At 53.1% G+C, this 16,221-nt stretch overlaps 4 protein-coding genes across 4 annotated transcripts in view; 3 read left to right on the forward strand and 1 right to left on the reverse strand.

Annotated features, from left to right (window-relative positions):
• The window catches only part of LOC143361959 (uncharacterized), a 39,373-nt gene extending 31,584 nt beyond the window's left edge, over window positions 1–7,789 (reverse strand). The window contains exons 1-14 of the mRNA XM_076801701.1: window positions 7,455–7,789; window positions 3,861–4,012; window positions 3,581–3,767; window positions 3,378–3,518; window positions 3,238–3,312; window positions 2,961–3,160; window positions 2,703–2,887; window positions 2,303–2,599; window positions 1,864–2,025; window positions 1,627–1,780; window positions 1,266–1,557; window positions 1,110–1,205; window positions 828–1,049; window positions 615–722 (exon numbers count right to left, since the gene is read on the reverse strand). Coding sequence (XP_076657816.1) covers window positions 615–722; window positions 828–1,049; window positions 1,110–1,205; window positions 1,266–1,557; window positions 1,627–1,780; window positions 1,864–2,025; window positions 2,303–2,599; window positions 2,703–2,887; window positions 2,961–3,160; window positions 3,238–3,312; window positions 3,378–3,518; window positions 3,581–3,767; window positions 3,861–3,967 — 2,226 coding nt within the window. The 5' untranslated portion in view covers window positions 3,968–4,012; window positions 7,455–7,789. The remainder of the gene's footprint in view (window positions 1–614; window positions 723–827; window positions 1,050–1,109; window positions 1,206–1,265; window positions 1,558–1,626; window positions 1,781–1,863; window positions 2,026–2,302; window positions 2,600–2,702; window positions 2,888–2,960; window positions 3,161–3,237; window positions 3,313–3,377; window positions 3,519–3,580; window positions 3,768–3,860; window positions 4,013–7,454) is intronic.
• Window positions 5,071–8,288, forward strand: LOC143361963 (putative fatty acyl-CoA reductase CG5065). Its single transcript, XM_076801712.1, has 10 exons — window positions 5,071–5,156; window positions 5,225–5,452; window positions 5,519–5,767; window positions 5,846–5,991; window positions 6,107–6,216; window positions 6,279–6,471; window positions 6,562–6,810; window positions 6,893–7,072; window positions 7,146–7,226; window positions 8,007–8,288. Exons 1-10 carry the CDS (start codon window positions 5,151–5,153, stop codon window positions 8,113–8,115), a joined length of 1,551 nt encoding a protein of 516 aa, XP_076657827.1. The 5' UTR covers window positions 5,071–5,150; the 3' UTR covers window positions 8,116–8,288.
• A 588-nt stretch (window positions 8,289–8,876) lies between these two features.
• Window positions 8,877–13,580, forward strand: LOC143362344 (uncharacterized). The gene is made up of 9 exons (XM_076802403.1): window positions 8,877–9,153; window positions 9,857–10,469; window positions 10,575–10,835; window positions 11,075–12,012; window positions 12,090–12,257; window positions 12,327–12,561; window positions 12,701–12,827; window positions 12,903–13,084; window positions 13,149–13,580. The coding sequence occupies exons 2-9, from the start codon at window positions 9,942–9,944 to the stop codon at window positions 13,392–13,394; spliced, it is 2,685 nt and encodes an 894-aa protein (XP_076658518.1). The 5' UTR covers window positions 8,877–9,153; window positions 9,857–9,941; the 3' UTR covers window positions 13,395–13,580.
• Window positions 13,581–13,733: 153 nt separating this feature from the next.
• LOC143362345 (uncharacterized) lies at window positions 13,734–15,580 on the forward strand. Its single transcript, XM_076802404.1, has 2 exons — window positions 13,734–14,384; window positions 14,470–15,580. The coding sequence occupies exons 1-2, from the start codon at window positions 14,265–14,267 to the stop codon at window positions 15,355–15,357; spliced, it is 1,008 nt and encodes a 335-aa protein (XP_076658519.1). The 5' UTR covers window positions 13,734–14,264; the 3' UTR covers window positions 15,358–15,580.
• Window positions 15,581–16,221: the final 641 nt, after the last annotated feature.

Consider the following 16,221-nt stretch of genomic DNA (forward strand, 5'->3'; position numbering starts at 1 on the left):
CGACCTTCAACGACAACGAAGACGAAGACGCAGACGCAGACGAAGACAAAGACGACTCGAACACATCCGTATTGTAGTGTTCCCTATTGTTACCTTCCTCCCAGTCCCTCGGACCATCATCCCACAACCCATCCCGCATTCCAGTCCCGATTCCAGTCCCGGTCCCAGTCCATTTTCGACTCCACCCGTCGAAGCGCATCAATTAACTCTAATTGCCGCTTAGCCGTAATCTCGATATCGCTGTGTGTGTTTCCTTCGAGATATCGTTTTGCGTTCAACTGCAGATCGAACGGAGACGTATATTATTTCCTGAATATCGCTTTATGCTCGAGATACGTCACGTATTCGAATAAAAAGGATTTCATTTGGAAAAGAAACAGGCAACCCTGCGTTAGCGAAACCCCGTCCTCAGGTTTAGGAGGACATGCCGATCACGTTGGTGCGCTCGAGGAGCCGCGCGACCGTCGTCACCAGCTTGAACGAGACTCGTTGGATCAGCAGACGGGTCTTGATGCCCGCCGTGTTCGTGGCCAGTTGATACAGGTCGGCGTAGAACTGTAAGTATCCGGGATCAAGCGGGATCCGTTCGAAGTATAGATTTGCCGTTCGGTTACCTTGCTGTCCTCGTCGTCCAGCGGCAGATCGGAAAACTCGGGGCTGACTTCGGTGCAGCGCACGCGCATCGTTCGCCACGGGGTCACCAGCAGCGTTAAATTCGTGCGCTGGGGGAAAAGCGAAACTCGGTACCAGCATTTAACCCTTCGACCGCGAACAGCAAACAGCGAGAAGCTACTTTGTCAAAGGGTTAAATCGAAACAGGCGGTTACCTCTTTGGCAACGCAGCCGTGGACCTCTTTAAACTGCACGACGATCTCCCAGAAGGTCCTGCTCGCGTTCCAGCGGGACCAAGCGAACACGTAGCTGGTGGACAGCAGGGCCATGCAGTCGCGCAAATGCTTCTTCGCGACCGGATGCTTCATCGGCAGACCTTTCAAGTAGCTGAACGCGTCCCGTTCCGGGAACAGGTCGCAGCCGATTCGTTGCATCCGCTACGAGCAGACAACTCTCTTCGGAATTTGCTGGGAAAGCGTTTTCGGAGTAGGGTTTACCTCGATCAGGGTCTCCAGCTCGACAAACTCGCCGAGGATTTGTTTCAGAGGCGTCGACGAGCCGCCCGCCAACGAGTTTAGGCACACTCGATCCTCCTGCGATCGTAATTCATCGTATGATACACGTTAGGACACGGATACCGACTGGCAACCTACTCTGACCACGAACTCGGCTTGAACGGTGGCTGCGGTCACGTTCAGAACGACCCCGCCGTAATCCCGGCCGTTCTTCCTCATTTCCGGCTTCAATTCCCAACTCTGAAACGGTAGATTCGCGAACTTGTACGCGGCCAGCCCGTGGACGCCCAGTTTTCCGCTTCTGAACGCGATCGTTTGCTTCTCCTCGTTGTACTTGATGTCGTGGACGTCTCTGGTCGACCAGATCTTTTTCTCGGGTATCCAATGTGCCACCAACGGTGGCTCGAACCAGAACACCGTGTCCGGCAAACTGAGGACGATTCGGGAATCAGTTTGTTTCCCGAGAAGCTCGAGAGACACGAACGAGGAGGATACTAACTGCACCGTGATCAGTAGCAGCGACTCCATCGCCGTCTCCAGAGCCTTCATCTCGGCCTCGATCACTTCCGGCGTCCTTTCGGAATCCGGCGCCGGCTGCGGAGGTTCGTACCGTCTCGAGAACTTTGCGAATCGCGGTTCCTTCGGCAATTCCACTGCAAAGCGCGTCGATCTGTTGTTGTGCCGTGGACTGCTCGAATTTAGGTTTGCAAATTCTCAGAGGAAAACCTGTACTCACGGGTGGTCAAGCTGGTGTCTTTCCCGAGATCCTTCGGCTGCGGAGGCTGGTGTATCAGGTCCACCCGAAACACGCCGCCGAGAACGGCGTACTTCCTCAGGTTTACCTCGGTCTTCCCGCATCGTCTAAACAATATCTTGCGAACCTCTTTCTTGCTCTCCTCTGAAACGGAAACGCCTCGTGCACCGGACTTTCCCGACGATTGCCTAACACTGGTCTAGCCTGGCAATCTATCTGGTATGGTCGTCGGAGAAACAGCGCGACTATTTCAATTGTCTTGGTTATAAATCAAATTAACGAATCAAATAATTTTCTTTTCATTTTCGTCCCTGTTTCCGTACTTATCGACCGCCGCGAGACGCGAGACGCGAGCTAGCGCTCCAGCGTCGAAGAGTCTTTTCTATCTAAAGATACTCGTCGCCGCGCTAACAGCTGTTACCTTCCCGTTGCCTAACGATCTCGTTGGGCGTCGGAAGATACGGCAGCATCTCCCCGTCGCTGGGCAAGAACGTCTCCAAGGTCTGCTCGAACTCCGACGCGTTATTCTTGGCAGACTTTGGCCTGCCCTGCTTCTTGCCGCGCTTCCCTCTCCTCCGGGCGCTCGGCAGAGCCGGCGGGTTCTCCATCTTCTGCAGTATCGTCTTCTTCTCCTCCAATCGTAGCTGCCGTTCCTCGGCCTGCTCCTCCCAGATCCGAAGCTTCTCCCGGTACTCCCGTCTCGCGAACTCGAGGAGATCTAAAGCTCGAACGACACCGACGCGTTCATCGAGAGAATCGTTTCGTTTCGTTGCGTTCCCCTACGACTATTTCGAGCATCGATACGGACGCGAACAACGTACCGGGGGGTCTGAACCAAGGGTCTCTCATCTCCTCGGGCAGGATCGGCATGCGACGGGAATCGGTCTCGACGGAATAGTGATCGTAGGCCAGCCATAGTCCCCGGATCGCCATGCGGTGGCAGTCCACGTCCGCCGGCAATTTGATCGTCAGCTTGATCTCGTTGAATGCCACTTCGATCGGCTTTCTGTGCCGGACGCCAAAGGTAAATCCGAGTATCTTTGCCTATCCTTCTCGTTCGTTGCCAAAGGAAACGGTACCTTTCCTTGTCCGTGTAGCGTTTCGCGCCGATAGGTAACGCGATCGGCGCCCACACGCAGCACACCATCTGGCTCGACTCGCGCACGTATCTGCTCGTCTTCATGTCCTCCCTCGTCATGTTCGCCTCGATGTTGCGCAGCAATCGGTAGCACGCGAGATCGATCCACCACTGGAGCTTCCCGCGAAGCTCCCTCGCGATCTACGGCGCCGTACCGTCGAACCTTTACGAATCCGCTGGAACTGAACTATCAATTCGGCATGTGGCGTGTCACTCACCGATTCGTACTCGTCGCCGTGCTCCCTCGAACGGTCGTCGGAGAACCGTACGATTCTCCGGAGTTTGGCCATCAGCTGAAAGAAAACGCGACAAGCAATCGATTTGACTTCGTTTTCAGGATCGAGCGGGCGGGACCTACGTCGGTGATCACGTCGCAGATTCCCGTGACCGTGACCATGTTCACGTTCTCGTTCTCCATCGTCCAGACGAACAAGAACGTGTTCAAGTCGCGCAACAAACCAGGATCCGGAAGTCCGTCGCAGGCCATGTACCGATCCCACTGAAAGACATTCGGAATTGAATCGTTCGGTCGCACTGTGTCTACTCGATCGAGATACCAACGTTTTCCTGCAACTGCAGGAGAAGAAGGTTCTCGGCGTGCGCCGACCAATGGCGATCGAGAGCCGCCCTTGTCATCGTCAACTGCGCCTCGTACTTCTCCAATTGCTGAGCCTCCAACCGCACCATCTGCGCCTGGTTGTACTGTTCCAATCGAATCTCTTCTTGCATGTCCTTTATCATCTTCTCCCTGGAAAAGAAACCGTTTCAAGAACGATCTCGGACAGTTGATTCGTTAGATCCGGTAGATTCAGTGGATTCAGCGGATCGAGTTTCCGTCTACCTGATGTTGTCGACGTGCTCGTCACCGTCGGCCAGTCCGTCGACCTTGGCGCCATCTTCGATGGCTGCGCCGGCTTTCGGCGAGGCTTTCCGCCCTTTTCGTCCCATGGCTCCGTGTCTGACTGTAGCCGCGGCCGATTTCGCTATCGTTTTCTGCGTCGAACGAGATCAGAGTTGAAATTTCAAACTGGTTAGTCTGTTCGCCTGTTCCGTGACTCGCGAGATCCGCGATGAAAGACGCAAGCGGGGACGAGCGAGGCATTAAAATCAACCTGGATCTCTCGCCACCGGTCCAGCTGGAACGCACAAGTGTTGCCGGGAAGATTAAAGAACGCGACCGGTACCGTGCTTCGACATGTTCGGACCGCGTTCTACCAGAGACAGGACGCGACGAGGTTTTTTCATTGACTCGCCATACGGGATTTTCAAGGTCCTCTGCTCCCCCTTCGCCTCGGTCTCCTGGTACTCTTCTTCCTTCTCATCTTCGTACGACTCCGTGGAGGTCGAACATCTTTCCGTTGATCGTTCCTCGAACGATTCCCTGGAAAACCGAAAGTCGAGCGTGTCTCGTCGGGTTCTCTCCGGACACGACGATCGAACCTAAAACGTTGCTGTTGCTGTTGCTGTTGCTGGGCCCCAGACAGCTGCGACATTGTCTGGTGCGGTAACAGGAACGTGTCTTTGCTTTCCTGCGAGGTGGATAGCTCGGGAGATAGAACCACGGATTGGCTTGTTGCGTCCATTATCGCGAATCTATTATTCACGATGCAGTTCCGCTTCGTCGAGAACGACGGCCATGCGACCGAAACAAACGACAGAACGCGACGATACGCGTGTCTATCGTCAGAGGGCTTCCAAGATGATATAATTTATCGTACAAACACTTTCCCACTCCCAAGCTTCTACCAAGGTTATAGGTCCCTGCGATCGAAGCAGGGTCTACGATCGTTTCGCTTTTCAAGGAAAAGTTCCTCGGTTCGATGACTCGAGAGAATGAAACAATCCCTAGAAGGTTAATCGCATTTCGTATCGGGGAAGGTAAAAATAGAAACGATCAGGCGATTTTGTGTGGAAGAGTCCACACTTATTATGAGAAGACGAACAATGACCGGATGAGAATGAGTATGCAGATCAGATCAAGACCCTTGAACTCCACTAGTTCGGGAACCCAGACTGTTCATCTATATTCGTCGTCATATAGTCGCCGTGGAATATATGTTCATTCGTGATTCGTCTGTGCGCGAGAGCAGAGCAGATCCGCAAAGAAGATCGGTGAAGAGAGGCACACACGATGTCGGTAAGTTTTCGGGCAGGTCCGGTTGCATCTTTGCCCTCGAGACCGATCGAAACGAATATCCGATCCAGATTGAACGGAGCAACGACGACGATCGGCGATCCAAGGAACGATGCTCGATAGGGACGTTCTACGCCGGACGGAGCGTGTTCGTCACCGGTAGCACCGGTTTCATGGGGAAAGTGTTGATCGAGAAGCTGCTGAGGTCCTGCCCCGAGATTCGCGAGATATACTTGTTGATGCGACCGAAGAAAGGCGTGTGCATCGAGGACAGATTGAAGAAGATCATTCGACTACCGGTAAGTTCGTGCCCGCGAACGATCGTTTCAGCCTGCACGCTGACAACGTTCGCGCTTCTGTTTCAGCTGTACGACAGGCTGCGAGAAGAGTGTCCCTCCAACTTCTCGAAACTAATCCCGATACGTGGAGACACGTGCGTGGAAGGGTTGGGTCTGGCCTCGCACGACAGACAAACGATCGTCGATCGCGTCTCGGTGATCTTCCACGTGGCCGCGAACGTCCGGTTCGAAGAGAATCTGCAGAAGGACATATTCTCGAACACCCGATCGACCAGGGACGTCTGCGTCTTGGCTAGCAGCATGAAGAACTTGGTGGCAAGTACACGCGATAGGACGGTGTACCATCCTAACTAACGCTTTGACCATTCTAACGATTTCCACGTTTTCCAAAAGGCTCTGATGCACGTCAGCTCCGCGTACGCGCAAAGCGACAAACCCGTGGTGGAGGAGACCCTCTATTCGCCGATCACCGACTGGAAGAGCACCATACATATGGTCGAAAACTTGGACGAACAGACTGTACGCACGTTTACCCCCAAGTGAGTCCGTTTTCTCAGCAACGGAAGGTATTTAGGGCATTTTCGTCCGCAGAGACGAGAAGACGGCACTTCGTTCTTGTTCGTGCGCTCCTGATCAGCGAATTTTCTTTCGCAGATACTTGGGCACCATGCCGAACACGTACACGTTCAGCAAACGGCTGGCGGAGCAGGTGATCGCCGACTATTCGAAAGAGCTACCGTGCGTGATATTTCGACCGTCGATAGGTAAGCTACCGGTGCTCTTAACCGACGAATAAAACACCGAAAACCTGCGCGATATTGTTCAGTGATCTCGACGGTCGACGATCCGACTAGCGGTTGGCTGGACAACTTCAACGGACCGGTGGGGCTCATGACGGGCGGCGGGAAGGGGATCCTGAGGGTGATCCGCGTGGACCCGGAGGTTTGCTGCGATTTCCTACCCGTCGATGTCGCCATCAGAGCCATGCTGATCGCCACGTGGAAACGGGGATTGGTAACGTACGAACCCAAACCCACGTTTTCGTTAGTCGCGAGAGGGTTAAAGCCGACCGGAAATCTGTAAAATGCTCCCGTTGAAAATGGCTTCAGGTTGAGCGAGGACCCCGAGGTGCACGTGTACAACTGCTCGTCGTATAATATCCGTCGCGTCTCGATTCGAGAGCTGATCGCGATAGGCCAGAAGAGCAACGAGAAGATACCGGTCGACGGGATCATCTGGTATCCCCGCACGGCCCTGACGAAAAGTCATTTCCTGTATTACGTGCTCACGTTGCTCGTCCACCTGCTGCCCTCGCTGATCATCGACAGCGTGCTGAAGATCACCGGCCGACGACCGATGTAAGAGCAACAACGGAAATCTCGATCGCGTCCAGGCCATCTCAAAGGACGTTCTTTCTTTTTCTCGGGTCGCGTCTTGCAGGTTGGTCAATCTCCACCAGAAAATCTACATGGCCCTGATGACGCTCAGCCCGTTCCTCAACAACGAGTGGGTCTTCCACAACGACAAGATGCTCGACCTCTTCGACACCCAAGTGCCGCCGGCCGAGCAGAACATCTTTGGCTTCAAGTATCAGAACTTTGACGTACCGAAGTACTTCGAGTGAGTACGCGAGCCCAGACGAACGCGACCGCGTGCGAACTGATCTTCTTTTTCTCTGTTCTCCGTTGCACAGGAACTGTCTGATAGGTGCGAAACGCTATCTGCTGCACGAAGACCTCTCGCTAATCGAAGAAAACAAACGGCGTATGGAAAGGTAAAGCAGCTCTCGCGACGAGAGCTAAATGTATGTATATATATGCTGTCACGCAATATCACGAACGCAGACAAGGCATGTCTGCTCTCCGACACCTAAATATAAAACGACGAACGTCGCGTTTCTGTCGCGCAACGTCGGAATAAGATAAGATCGCGACGGGATCGCGACGGGTCCATGGATCTCGCGAATCTCTCGCATCTCGCGGGAATCGTACTTCTTTCCTACCTCCTCGAAGTATTCGGCACTTTGTTTGATCGATCGCAGAACTTTCCCTCGTCCCCGCTCACGATCCTGGTCTAGCGGCGCGGCGCTACGGCTGCGACGTGGTCGGCCTTGATACCAGTCTTCCTACTCGTTCTCCTGCTCCGACGAAACTTCTTTGGTTCGCGATGCGCGTAAACGAGACGTTTCGACACGATAATAATCGTCGCCGATGCCGATCCCAAGCTTCGTCGAGTCGCGACTAGCTGCTCTTTGGCAGAGGAGTGAGCAACAAAGACGAAGTCGCTGGCGTCGACACCGACCGCCGACGGGAGGACAAGGGGGAGGAGATACGCGGTAACAGTCGCGGAAAACCCCGTCGAATCATTTCCTTTTTCTTCTTCGATATTTTTAATGATCCGAGACGTACGCTCGCGGCATTTTTCTATCGGTCCGGAGCTCGGGAGATGGCATCACGGTCTACGACCATGTCTACGTGATCGATTGCTTCGAAATATTCACCCTTCGTTGTCTTCCATATTTTCGTACAGAAAATGAAACGAAGAATTGTTGCAGGTTGCATTGGCTCGACATGGTAGTGAACGCGTTCGTGATCGGGCTGCTGGTCTGGACGCTTTGGAAGGTCGGACTCTTCGCGGGGATTTTACGCCTGTTCTGGTCCTGAGGGGAACAAGTCGAGCATTTACCACGGTTAACGATCGCTTCGGAGAATGAGATGCGCTGTCATGAAATAAAGCGAAACCACGATCGAATTGCCAAGATTGATTTCCTTGTAGCGCGCAGTTGCGGAATCGTGACATTTCCAAATCACACGGCGCCCTCACCCCGGCGGTTTCTACCAGCCAACGATGCTCTCATCGATGATAGGACAGTCGAACGCGCGGAGCAGATTCCGTGGTCATCGGTTTTTTAACAAAAATTTCCATTCGACGATAGTGGAGGTTCGAAAAGGTGCAGATAGAGTTTTACTCGTATGTTTTCTGACCCGAAAGAATCTTATCTTCACCTTTCCGATCAAAAGATAGGTGGAAAAGTGAGTTACTTTTCTGTCGACGATCGCGAATAATATTTACCTCTGTTTCGATAGCTTCTTTCGTCAAAATACAAAGCGACCGTGCGAGCTAAACCACCCTGTACGCTAACCACTTTACGCGTTGACTAACGCATGACCCGCATACGGGTCGTGCAACTATTTGCCTAGATTTAAACACTAATTGCTATGCCACCGCGTTGAACGTGCCAAATCTGGTTGGCTTCTCCACAGTCCCCTATAGTCTGGATAACAAATTGCTAGGATCTTTTACCGGTACGGTGCGGCTAACGCGTCGTTAACGTAGCCTAGGACGCAGAGTTTAAATGCGGAGACGCTAGGCTGTGTGGTAGGCGGAGGCCGAAGAGCGCAACGATAATTGTTCGCCAGCATTTTCGAAACACATCAAGTATGTAAATGCAACTGTGGAGACGACAGACGTCATTGAGCGTCGCGCATGCGTGGCCGCTATCGCTAACGGTACGGTAGCTTAATCGTGCAGCGAGCCGCTCGAGACTGGCTCGAGCTGTAGATTTCCAACACGACCGATGGATACGACCGTCCTGGCAGGAGAGGTCGCTTTCCAGAACGCAGCGAGCGAACGGAGCGACTGCACGGCTCACGAGACATCCACGCACCTCTCGACCGGCCGGACCACTACAAACCAGTCAGGTACGAGCTGTTTCTCTTCTCTTTCTATTTGCGTGCAAGATCGGCTAGCGTTTCGGAGAGAGTGTGCTAAGCGTAGCGATTCTTTGCCACGCGTCATCCGCGACGTCATGTTCATCCATCATCGGTACATAGTATCTAGTCAGTCGAGACGCGTGTGGAATACAAGTTACTCGAGGCGAGGCGAGGCGGGGCGAAGCGAGTAGACGCTACCCAGGCCCGAAAGCTGAAGAAAGACAAACGCCACGAAGCGACCCCGATTCTCCGTACTCGCTTCGGCTCGCTACCAACTCTATGACGCACAACACTCTGCGACGCAAACGCCGCGGTTTCGTGCGTTTTTGACAATGCACGCATACAACCGGTTCAGCGAGAGTTCCGAGCTCTCCCAGCTTCCAACGCGGTCCAGGGGCCAAGGCGGCGCGGCATATATCTGCCGCGATTCCCCCCTAAACAGGCGAAAGGAACGCGGCTGGCGAGCCGATTGCATCTCCTTCGTTCTCGTCGATTGTTTTTCTTTTCTTTCTACCAAATCCCCGATACACGGATCTCCGGCGAGTTTCGTACGGTGGACTGGTGCGCATCGTCTTCCGATCGTGCGACCGCAACTTCCGGTCAGCCGGGGCGGGAAGTTTGAAACGATTACGTTGAGAGGACGATGTCGCGTCGAGACTTTGCGAGACCACGGTGTTCTTCTTCGTTGCAGATTGACGAGACTAGCTGTTCCGCTGAATGCATCGTACTCTCGGGACGACGGGAACAGCGTCCGAGGATCGGAATTAGCATCGAGGATGGCGAACACGAGCGCGCTGCCGAGAAACTCGGTTAGGCCTCGCTCGCCGAACGATTTCGACGGGATCATCGAGAGGATCGAAAGCCTCCAGCTCTCGTGCGAGATCGGCAAAAAGATCGGCACCGCGGATCGCGGGGAACCGACCGATCGCAAGAAGAAATGGAACATCGCTTTGGACAACGATCGCGGCAACAGAGACGTAGACGACAACGGCAACAAGAAGGAGCAAGATGAAGAGGCGGATCGTACCGACCGGCTGATAGCCCGTGGACCGATGAAGCCGCACTATCTGCCAAGGTCCAGAGACGCTCCTTACGACTGCGCGTACAACGTACAGCAACCGGCGAGAACAAACGAAACGTACCTTCTCGATTACGAGCAGATCGCCGTTCAGATCCTTGGAGACAAAGAGTTCTGCGAGCGTGTGTACTCGTGTCTCGATCAGCTGCCAACCAACGATAAATCGTTGGTCCGCTTCAACGACGAGATCGAGAAATCCTCGGGAATCCAAGGCGCGAGCGTCGGGGTGAGTTTTTAATTCGTTCCGTCGTTCTCGACCTTGAAGCAGTGCCGCGTTTTTATCGTATTTATTGTTCGTCCCGTTTGATCCGCGTCCGTCGTTCTATTTCAGTTTGGCGTCGATTCCGCTTACGACGAAAACGACGACGACGCGCTGTTGGAGAAACTGTTGCGAGGCGATTTGCAAGCGGCCGAATACTGTTCCAACATCGACAGTCCCGCAACGACGACCAGCGTCGAGACGACGCCGCGCCACGACTCTCCTGTGATTTCGAGCTCGGAGAACCGGGACTCGAGCTACGCGCCTTACGTCGAATGCCCGTGGATGCAAAACGAATCGAATAATTTACACAGCCCGTTCGGTTCGCCCGTGGTAAGCGTAAGCGACGGGATCCAGGATCTCGATCGCAATCCCCGTTCTCGCGAACGAACAAGAAAGCGCGGTCCAGTCGAATTTTTCCTGCAGAGGTAGAAAGTAGTTTCCGCGATCCTGCTCAACTCGATACCGACACATGTTCATTTTCGCGTAAAAGTTCGCAGCTCCGGCGATTACGCGCGGTCCTAGCTGTTCTTCCTCGATGCTCGTCCGCCACTGATCGCGAAACTTTACAGATCGTTCCTGACACGACGAGCCACAGGGCTCCTCAGCACTCTCGCGATGCGCAAAACTGTTGCTCGCTCTCGCCCTGCTCTTCCTCCTCGTCGTACTCGCCGTCGTCGAGCCAGTCCTACGGAGAAGCCTGCAGCCCCAACGATTTCCGGATGGTCAACGGGGTTCTTGGCTCCGGAATCGAGGAAACGTTGAGCGAGGAGCTGTACAACTGTCCCTTCTGGAGCGACGGTTTCAAGCCTCTCGAGGAGAACCGCAATCCTCCGGACACCGTCAAGTCCGTCGAAAACGAGTCGAACTGCGACAAAACTGACCTGCAGCTGATCGAGGAAGTGCTGTGGGGCATGGCCGACGGGAATCAAAAGGAGCCCGAAGAGCAACGATCCCCGCAACTCTCGATCAGGCCCGAGAAGATCGCCGACGTTCCCCCTAACGCGAACCCGATCTCGATCCCGTATCGAATCGATTCGGACGCTCCCAGGCTCTTCTACGAAACCGCTCAAAAATGTAATCCTGTGTACAGAATACCCGATATCGATGACTCGATTCCCAGTACCGATTACCAACTAGACGCCATTGTTCCAAACTACGCGACCGAGACGAACGAATCTGCTCTCAGCAACGCTACCAATGGCTATCATGGTGCCTCAACGGTACCAATATTTTCCACCTTTACGGAATCGTTCGTTACCAATTCGTCGGCCGTTCACCCTGTCGCGAATGCCGTGAACAACGCGAACAACGTGAACAACGTGAACAACGTGAACAACGCGAGCAGCGTGAACGGTATTGAAGCGCGACTTCTATTTCCCGAGCATCATCAGCGGAGTCAAAGCGCCGGGGAATTTCAAACGCCCAAATTTACGAACAATCGGGACGATCTGCAAATACCGGAAACGGTTGCCTGCTTCGAGAGAACAGCGAGTTCTCGAATAAGACGGTGAGTACTTCGTTGGAAGTTTTTCGAGCTTCTACTTCTTTTCTTGTCCAAGCTTATCTTGCCCGTCGTTTTTCCAGAAATTCCGAACGCAACATTGTACCCTGGCCGTTGTTGGACCTACCGTCGGTGAAGGCCAGCGAAAGGCTGAAGGAGGCCGTGGATCCGAAGGAAGTGGAACGTGCCATGCGATGCTTGCTCAAGTGGTCCCCGGAGGAGATAGCGAAACAGGACAAAGACGGCTACACGTGAGTAAAGTAAACGGAACGACAGAACAGATTTCAAACGGATTTCTAACTCCTCGTTCCCCGGGACAGAGCTCTGATGTGTTTGGTGGGGAATCCGGAGGAACTCGCGAAGAAAATTGCCTACTTGGCGCCGCTGGTCGAGCGCACTCCGAGGGACGTGCTCTCCTACAGCAACAACCGCGACGAGGACGCGCTTTACTTGGCAGCTTTGAACTGTCCGCAATTCTCGTACGTCACCGGGTACTTGGCCGCCATGATGTTGCAGAAGGGCATCGACGTTAGCCAACGACTGTACAACACCCGCGTACGTTCGCCATCTTCTTCCAATCCCTGAAACTCTTCCGACCTAGATATGTGTGCGCACAAAGTCCTGCCAGAATTACAAATTGTATCACAAGTCGTAAGTTAATATTCCGAGTATCGTATGTCTGGTTCCCTTGCAGGGTAACACGCTGGTCCACCTGGTAGCGGGGCAAGGAGACACCCACGCGAAAGTCATGGCCGAGTTGCTGGCGCTGAAATCGAGCCAAGGGAACGGGGTCTTCGATTTGTCGAAGCGCAACTATGACGGTTAGAGTCGTTGCTTTGCTCGAACGTTCGAAAGTTCAAACCGGAAAACGAACTGTTTGCGCTTCTTTTTCGCAGGAAAAACGGCCCTGCACGTGGCGATCGAATCCCACGAGCCCTCGACGAGAAGAGTCTCGTCCGTGGCCACGGTGAAGCTGTTGCTCGAGTGCGGCGCCGATCCCAAGGTCATCGAGAGGAAATGCGGCGACAGCGCGTTGCATATGGCGGTCTCTTTAACCGCGGATCCTGCGCTGGTCAAGGTACCTACCGATTCGAGATGAATGCCCAGACTTTGAGCACTGTTGCGGTACGTTCGGTTCGCAGGTGTTGTTGGAGAAGCACGGCGCCGTCCTAGTGAACAGGGTCAACTATAATCTCGACACTCCTCTGCACGCTGCAGCCACCGTCTCGAACAACGTCCCCTTGGAAAGGCAAAGCGAGTTGTTCAGGCTACTGATCCAGGCCGGTGGCCAGACCAATCTGTTGAATCGGCAGGGGAAAGTGCCGTTGGCGCTCGTCGCAGCGGAGAGGAAAAGCGTGATCAAGAAAGTGATATACAAACGGTCGTGATGCGACTAATCGTTGCGACTCCAGCGTACACGAAGGACATTCGATTCCCGACCTGAGCTTCTCGACGATCGGAAACTGTCGATCGAACGGAACGAAAGTGCAAATTAGCGATCGAAGGCGAGCGGTATCGTCGATCGCGTAACGTAGGGTTAAGCGATATACAATAAATATTTGTTTAGCAATACAGAGGACGTTGCAGTTGATTGTTTCTTCGTAGATTTCCCGATGAGTGGACGGTGGAAAAAAAAAGAAAAGAAAAGCGAAACGACCGGAAGTAGAACCGACTCGATTAACAGATAAACACCGGAGGATCCTTGAATCTTGATCATTTTCGCTTCTATCGCGGTGAAAACGGTATGAATCAGGATGTGCGGTTTGGTGTGGCATAGCGATGTCCGGTTGACATTGCGTGGACATTGCAGCTGACGGGCGCTTCCGGTGTGGAAGTGGCGGGACCGATTGCCCATAGTTGGTGCGCATGCTAAAACAATCGGGAGCGTGTAGGACACTAGCTGGACGTGTTTAGTGGACGGAACGCGTTTAAATCGAACGTCGAGCACGTCACTCATTGTCAGCGTAGAAGCGGCGCGAAACAACTGTCCATCTTAATCCCGGCGATCGACCGATTCTGATTCGGTGCCCAGACGTCAAACGTCGCGTCGGCGCGTTTCGTTCTACGTCGGAACGTCGACCCGAACGCGCTCGAACCGAGCCCTTTTCCGACTGCACCACACCGATCGCATCTTTGCTCGAGAAGGGACGTTGTTGATCGCGGATCTAATCGATCGGAGGTGAACGCGCGGGAACGCTCGCGGTCGTAGCGAAACCAATCGTGTGGTCTTGGTGCGCGAAACTGGAGGAGAGCAAGACATGAGGAGCGTGGTAGGACCGATCGTGTTCGTGGCGATTCTCGGAGCCGCAAGCAAGATCGACGAACAGTGCGATATCGACGAGGAGTCGAAACTGACTTGTCGATGCGTTGGAAACGAGGTAAGACTCCCCTACCGATGATTTCTTTCGTCGATCCGATCTAACGACAAGCCGCGAATCTTCTGCTCTTGTTCTTCGATTCCAGGAGTTCTTTCTGCCCGACGGGTACAACTACGAGAACGTGACGAGTTTGCAGGTATTGTCCTGTAGATCGGCGAACCTGCACTTCTCCAGCCTGACGGAGGCGAATCGGATCACGGAGATCATCGTGGAGAACATCCATGGCCGTCTGATCTTCGAGCTGTTCCTCGCGTCGAAGAAGCTCGAGCGGCTGAGTCTGTCGAAGATCCGGTGGATACCGATGATCACGCGCGACACGTTTCTCAGCGTGCAGACCATCGGATCGCTGAGCATCCAGGACGCGAAGATCGATCGTTTCGAGGAGCGATTCACGGACATCGCGATCACCGATTTCGCCATGATCAATGTCACGGTCGAGGAAGCGGAGGGGTTGAACTTTTCGGGGAAAAGCGGTGGCACTCTGCGTATAGAGAACAGCGAGTTCCAGAACGTGACCGAGTCCCTGAACTTCGCGTACTTCTCGAACGTGGAGATCGTTCGTTCGAAATTTCATTTGCAGAAACTGAGTCACTTGTTGGTGGAGGGTGATGGGGTGCTCGTCGAGGATTGCGTCTTCTCGAACGCGAGCGTGAACGTGGTCGCCGCGAAACACGTCACCATAAATGGTACGTGCGCGGACGGACAGAGCTCGATGAGGCTCTCGTCGAGCAATATCGAGAGCACGAACAACCGTCTGCCCACCGAGATCGTCTACACGAAAAACAAGACGAACGAGGAACGGTTGGCCGTGAGAAATAACACGGTTTGCATCGCGGGCAACTGCAAATGCCCGAAAACCAGTGGTCAGGGCACGCACGCGACGACGATCGCATCGTCGTTTGCCTATCGGTTCTTGTTACCAATCGGTCTTTTAATGTCGACGAGCCTCGAATCGTTTCGATTTGCGTTTTGACAGCAAGCATCGTTTCGCCGTTCTCCGCGTTGAATTACGCGTTTCGACTGAACCCATCTGTATCGCATTTACAAAACCGTTATCGCGAATGTAATTAAGCTATCAAAGGTATGACATAAACCATTTTACCAAATAATTCGAAATAAACTTCGATCCTCATAAATTAGGTAACGTTGTATTCACACTACCCCGTTTTACATATGTATATGTAGGTAAGAGATGAAAAATCGTAGAATAAAGAAATCAATGATTTACGACCTTAGCGAATGAATTAAGTAACCATATTATCCTCTACGTAATTGATTAGATTCGTGGTTTTCTACTTATTTCTTTGTTTTAAAAGATTGTTTCGTGTGTTCTAATTTAAATTTCGCGCCATATTGAAAATATTAATTTAGCGCCATTGCATGCAGCGGCAAAATGCCCAAACTGTTAGCCAAACGATAACGACGGTCGGTAACTCTTGAAAGGAAGTGTTGCCACCGTTGATCGACAGATGGCGCCACAATTGCTGTGGAGGTTTAGCGCCATTGCATGCAGCGGCAAAACGCCCAAACTATTAGCCAAACGATACCGTCGGTCGGTAACTCTTGAAACGTAATATTGCCACCGTTGATCGACAGATGGCGCCACAATTGCTGCGAAGATTTAGCGCCACTGCATGCAGCGGCGAAACGCCCAAACTATTAGCCAAACGATACCGTCGGTCGGTAACTCTTGAAACGTAGTGTTGCCACCGTTGATCGACAGATGGAGCCACAATTGCTGCTGCCACAATTAATTTTATAATTAATTAGTCTTAGGTCAATATTTTTTGAATGTATGCGGAATAATTGTTGTATGAGAGGCGTATTGTCTGTTACT

Source organism: Halictus rubicundus, chromosome 16 (genome assembly GCF_050948215.1).
Source record: "Halictus rubicundus isolate RS-2024b chromosome 16, iyHalRubi1_principal, whole genome shotgun sequence".
Lineage (NCBI taxonomy): Eukaryota > Metazoa > Arthropoda > Insecta > Hymenoptera > Halictidae > Halictus > Halictus rubicundus.